This window comes from Phaethon lepturus, unplaced genomic scaffold (genome assembly GCF_000687285.1).
Source record: "Phaethon lepturus isolate BGI_N335 unplaced genomic scaffold, ASM68728v1 scaffold23857, whole genome shotgun sequence".
Classification (NCBI taxonomy): domain Eukaryota; kingdom Metazoa; phylum Chordata; class Aves; order Phaethontiformes; family Phaethontidae; genus Phaethon; species Phaethon lepturus.
Window position 1 is genome coordinate 5,467 of NW_010551476.1, and position 6,226 is coordinate 11,692.

Consider the following 6,226-nt stretch of genomic DNA (forward strand, 5'->3'; position numbering starts at 1 on the left):
TCTACACAGTTCAACCAAGATGGTAAAGTACAACCGAGCAGTAAGGGCTTGGGAGAGGTAATGAAACTAAAGATATGTACGGTCATGTTGAATATACTACACAGTAAAAAATAAGTATACTACACTGGGATAGAAGAGAGATTTTCTTACATTTACCACATAGAGTCACTCTCTGGTTAAGTGGCCACATTTCAAATTGCCACGGGAGAAAGGCACAGCTGTTGCAACGTTAACAACAGCCTGAGGTAGAGTTATTAAAGGAAATAAAGGCAAGATCTGGGCACTTAATTGGTTAAACAAGAATATTCAAAAACCTTAAAATCATCAGGGTCACACTAAAAAGTGTTAAAGTGCTTTTAAATTGAACACTTGGACTTTAAAAAAGGTATCAATTCCAAAATTCTGAATTTAGCTAGCAATCCTGGCTTCACTTGTGCTGAATCACACCAGCAACCAGTGACTCTGCTTACTGGCAGAAGCAGACCAAGTAACATCTGTTCTCCAAGAAGACTCCTCAAACAGAATCAATCAAGATCACATCATGAGTTTACAGACAGACCTGCTCCTCATCAGAAAATCTGATCATATATTTGGTACATGAATTTCAAGCACTGGCACACTGTTAAATACAGTAAAGCATAAAAAGTCAGTGAGAAAGGTGCTCGAGAGAAAATTACAGCTAGTAGTAGTATGCTTCAGAGGTAGATAATACTTGTGGCAGTTGGACCGTAACTCTAGGATAAGGCTCCACAGCTGGCAGCTTACACAACAATTTGTCTGGTCCACATATAAATTTCAACCACCACTTAACTTCATTACCATAAGGTGCTATAGGAGAGCTGAAAGAGTTGGGGTTGGTCAGCCTGGAGAAGAGAAGGCTCCAGGGAGACCTTACTGCAGCCTGCCAGTACTTAAAGGGGGCTTACAAGAAAGTTGGGGACAGACTCTTTAGCAGGGACTGTTGCAATAGGACAAAGTGTAACGGTTTTAAACTAAAAGAGGGCAGACTAGATTTAGACTAGCTATAAGGAAGAAATTTTTCACAATGAGGGTGGTAAAACACTGGAACTCTCACTGCCCAGAGAGGTGGTAGATGCCCCATCCCTCGAAACATTCCAGGTCAGATTGGACGGGGCTCTGAGCAACCTGATCTAGCTGAAGATGTCCCTGCTCATTACAGGGCAGTTGGACTAGATGGCCTTAAAAGGTCCCTTTCAACCCAAAGATTCTATAATTCTATAAATACAATCTGGTCCCCAGTTGTCCTGAAGCTAGATAACTCTTTTTTTAAGAAAAGTACATCTTAAGACAAAACTTTGAAGACTGCACACTGGTCCTCTATTAAGTTACTGAAAAAAAAAAAAAAAAAAATATCTTTAAAGTATTTGCTGCATTTTGTCCACAGTCTCCTAGCACTGTTTCATTGTTCCCCCTGCCCCAACCCCCACTCAATCCCAGTGGGAGGGTCATCTGGGGCTTATCTAATTTTGTTTTCATTTGATGTCATCAGTTTCCTGGGATCAGTTGAACATTTTTGCCTGATTTGCTGCTCTTGCCAATCTTGAGATACTGGTGAATTCTCTTCTGCTGTCTTCTCCTGGTACATTAATACAGAAAAGTAAAAGCTGCCAAAGCTAAAAGCTTCTGCATTTGTTGTAAGGTTTTAGAATAAGTCTTCTGGCTTGTGGTGTAGATAGAATGGACATTCTGTGGCATCCATATCGAACATGGATCATGCAGTCAATAGAATGGAAAGAGGTTAGATTCTATAAGTAATTTTTTCCTTCTCCTCTCACCAGCCTAAGCACCAATGAAAAAGGAAGAAGATAAAATGTGACTAGAGGAGCTAGTTCTCTTCCCAAACCTCTGAAATAATTCCACAAAATGTCCTGATCAATATTAATACTTTTCACTTCTTCACACTTTCTGATTGCTAGGATGTTTTTAGTTGGGAATATTAATTCATGCAAGTCACTGAAAGAACATTTGAAGAGACACAGAACAATTCAGAAAACAGGCAGGGGAAGAGACCTCCTGCCGTATTTTTCCTTTAACTGTCAAAATAATTCCCAATTGATCCCTGCTTTAATGCAAGTCAATTTGCTAAGGGTTAATATTATCTACTTCTTAAAAAACACAACACTAAAAAACCCTACAGCTTCTCTACTGAAGGTCAAATGGCACTTAGCAGAACTGACACTGGCTGGCTGTGAAACTGCACGTTGTGCACCCACACTGCAGAAAGAGGAAAAATAATTAAAAAATAATGTCAGTTATTCCCAGGTATTGCAGTCTGGACTGACATTTCATGGGCCATCTACGGTCTGATCTGCTCAGCATGGTCCTTGGGCTGTACTTCAGTATTCAAGAGATGCCTGCTTTGGAAGGATGAACGGACGGTTCGGTTCATTAATGGCTGAAGAGGGCGAAAGTTGTCTACCATTCTCTTTTCTTCTTCACCATCTGAAGTAAAGAGCAGCATCCGAAATGCCTCCAGCTGAGAATGAGAAAGGTCCAGTTTTGTAACTTTACTAACTGGAGAATTATTGCAGTTCATGACAAAACACAATCATTCATGCTTGGAAAAAAAAATATCAAAGGTACTATTACATTTGAGTTCTGAGAAATTTTAGCACAAAATTCTGGCTCTTCTTTGTCACCTGCTGTCACCTCTCATCCATATCAATGCAGAAGATGAATTGTCAGTCATCTGCCATCTTTAGACAAATAAAATCTCAAATGTGGCACATCTGAGATGGAACCGATTCCCATTCAAATACTGGAACACATGCCATCTTAAATAAACCTCTTCAACGTTCTTAATTTACGCACTTCCTGGAGTTCCTTATACAGATGTCCATATGCTGGCACCCAGAAAAGAGGGAACCTCAACAAGCAACAATCTACGTAGTTGTTGTTCTCAGCGGTTTATAACTGAGGATTAAAATAAAGTATGCAGCAGATTAGCTTTTAATGCTCACAAGGGCATTACAATGTTAAATAAACTATGAGCCTTTCTATGCCATAGAAGAATGAGACTACAGAAGAGCCAAAGGGGGGGGGGGGGAAGGGAGAAAGAGCCAAGGGGAAAAAAAAAAAGGTTTCAATTGAAAAGAAGAATGATACACTATGCATTCTGTTCTCTCTGCTCTGTTAACAATCTTCCGTTCTTCCTGCCCTGTTCTTTTATGTAAACTAAAATACTGAGATCACGTACATGCCTGTTCTTCAGAGTTAGTGTTTGTTTGGAGCATGACCTTCTAGATGGACAAGCTCCACGCAAAAAATTGTATTTAAAAAAAGTGAAAAAAAATCAGGATTTTGCCTCATGTTGTTGGGACTCGCACTTCAAATCCTCAAAAAACAGGGACAACGCACTGATAATTTTCAGTGCCTCTTAAACCATGAAAAAATGGTAGATTTTTCGGGGGTTGTTCATTTTTACTTGCTTTACAACAGTCTCCAAGACTTGTTCTGTGCTGTAATGCCCCTCAAAGTACTCCACTTCTCTGAATAGACAAAAAAAATCCCGAAAACTTCTAACAAAACCCACAACTGCAGTACAATTCCAATGAGTCCTCCTTCTGACCATTTTTACTTGCCCCTACATCTACTTCACACCAAGGAACAGATAGCATCATGCTGAAACATGAAGTACTAAAGTTAAAAGCAGTAGTGGGCATATGGTGACAAGTTAGGGTTGGTCTCGAAACAGACTACTGACCACGAACTCGTCCACTTGAAGTAACTTCTGTAATGCAAACGTTTGCAGAAACCTTTTTTTGCCTGTTGTTTTTAAAGAGGAATTTAAAAAAGGAATTCAAGGACAGTACAGTCCAATATAGAGTAAACATGCCTACAAAGGCAAAGGAGAAAACCCAATGGGGACTCACTCTCTCGCCATCAGAATGGCATGGGAAGGACTTGGGGTCTACCCAAGGGAAGAACAGAGGATTAGCCCTTGCAGTCTCTGCAAGACTTCTGTGCAAATGCATGTGGCTATCAAGAATATGCACAAAAGGTCAGAGTTTGGAATTTCACAAAACCTGCCCTTTCTCCTCTCTCCCTATCACAAAAAGGGCTGCATCCTGGTAAGGAGAGCAAAATTATGCAGAGTTCCAATAAAAAAACCTTAGAAGTTTTCAAGAGGCAGCTTCCAGCACAAGGCATTGTTTATCACAGACCAAGATAACACTCTATGGAAGAGCTAGAGCATCTTTAAGTGCTTACTGAAGAGGTCTTAATTCTTTCAATGTTAGCTGCTGTTAATGTCAAGATACCTCCCCAAACAAATACTGGGTGTGAAGCAGCCACTGATCTCTATGTATTCCCAGAGAATTACTGGTACTGGTAAGCAAGTACTTCTGTGCATCTTCCCTTCCGTGGCAGCAGGCAGTCAAACAGGTATGGTATGATTTGAAATGTAAGCATGAGATTTACCTGATTCTCATCAACCTCTATTGGCTTCTTTTTAATAATCCATGTGACTGATTCGGTAAGTGGAGGAGTAGTCAAAGAGCCTGCGTAGGTCCAATAGTCAGGGCATGAAGGTATCAAACAGGAGGGATCAAAGACATCAAACTCGATAACAGTGTCCTAAACACCAGAAAAAATTTAATTTTAAAAACTGTACTTTTAGAAAAAAAGACAGAATATTAAAAAAGATCTAAGAATGAGATTAAATACTATATGTGTTATGTATGCATACGCAAAATTATTGTGAATATTAATAATGATCTTCATAAATTAATAATTTATAACCCCATAAACTTCTACAAAATTGGTAAGCTGGGTGTGAGGCATGAGAGGCAGCTAGTGTATACACAAAATTTAAATACTTCTATTGTCCCCACAAGCCATTAGGAATTCAGTGCAGAAGAAACAAGGAGCAACTGACTACATCTTTGTGGGAGCTAGAAGAAAACAGGAAAAAGAAAGAGTAAGTGGTGGAATAAGTTCAGGTAGTTCTGCCAGATACACTTAGACTGCAAACAATAGTGCTTTTACTTTTCACCACATGATTTTAGGCAGTGGGAAGAGGGAAGAGGACTAAAGTTTTATTTAAATCACATCAAATATTCATGTCTCCAGAACATGCACTCCCACAAGTGAGATACCAGACAGCATGTAGGAGCTTCAGAGCGCATGATTTCCTACACGAACATTTTACTCCTGGAGTATTTCCAGGATGTACTGGCAATGCAGGAAAGGAAGATCCTGTTTTTCCTTAGACAGGCTTTATCAGATCCCCACTGAGAATGAGAAATAATACAGTAAAGAATTTTTCAAAAATAGGAGGTTACAAGAGATTCTAGATGGGAGCTTTCACTCTTCATGTGAAAGAGGAAGGTGCAAGGACATGAGAATGGGTATTATCTGACCTTCCTCCTCCTCACCAGGGTGATGCTCCTCAGAGTTTGCTGCTTAAGTCAGTGATAACGCTGGCAAGGCAACAAGGGTTTTCAGATGTTTTAAACCAAATGCTGATGAGTTGCTGGGTGACCAACACCCTTTGGAAATAAGATCCCTTTTAGAGCAGCCCACATGCAACTTAATGAGGTTAATGATTGATACCACTTCTTTTTTTTTAAAGATCTTGACTTTAGTTTCTTTCAAATTCATATGCTGTAAAACGTTATATTCTCATAACGGATGTATATTCACAGATTTTTTTTGTAGGTCTTTTGGCACTGAACTGACTTGTTTGGCATTTATCTGGCAGAATTTTCATTGCACTGACATAAATATTTATTTTACTTGGATTAAAAAAAATCCTTACTGTGATAAATAATGGCGCAGTGACTTCAACTGGATATGCTTACAAGCCAGCAAAATTCTTGATGTGTATTTTTAGTGTGCATACTTTCAAAAAGTAATGGGCACCTGGAGGAGCATGAGCTGCTTCTGAGCACTCTCAGAGACGCAGCACTCCCTCTCCTGGCAGAAGTCAGAAATCAGCTATGAAAAAAAAAGAGTCCCATTCCCCTAGCAGAAAATCTACAGCGTTTTAAAAAAAGCAAACAATAATCTCCTCCTCAAAGATCAGAAAGCCTTAATTCCACAAGAAATAAACTACCACTTTACACAGCACAGAAAGCTCCTCCCAGTTAAACAACATAGGAAAACTAATCCAGTGGCATCTGTTTCATAGAAGCAGAAGGGCTGGCTTCAGGAGGGCATACATTAAACCTGTATATGCCCTTCTAAGAGGACACAATCTAAGAGC

At 39.5% G+C, this 6,226-nt stretch overlaps 1 protein-coding gene across 1 annotated transcript in view; it reads right to left on the reverse strand.

Moving 5' to 3' along the window:
• Positions 1-2,160: 2,160 nt before the first annotated feature.
• Positions 2,161-6,226, reverse strand: part of LOC104623761 (carbonic anhydrase 5B, mitochondrial-like) — an 11,647-nt gene continuing 7,581 nt past the window's right edge. The window contains exons 6-7 of the mRNA XM_010290940.1: positions 4,441-4,596; positions 2,161-2,497 (exon numbers count right to left, since the gene is read on the reverse strand). Coding sequence (XP_010289242.1) covers positions 2,318-2,497; positions 4,441-4,596 — 336 coding nt within the window. The 3' untranslated portion in view covers positions 2,161-2,317. The remainder of the gene's footprint in view (positions 2,498-4,440; positions 4,597-6,226) is intronic.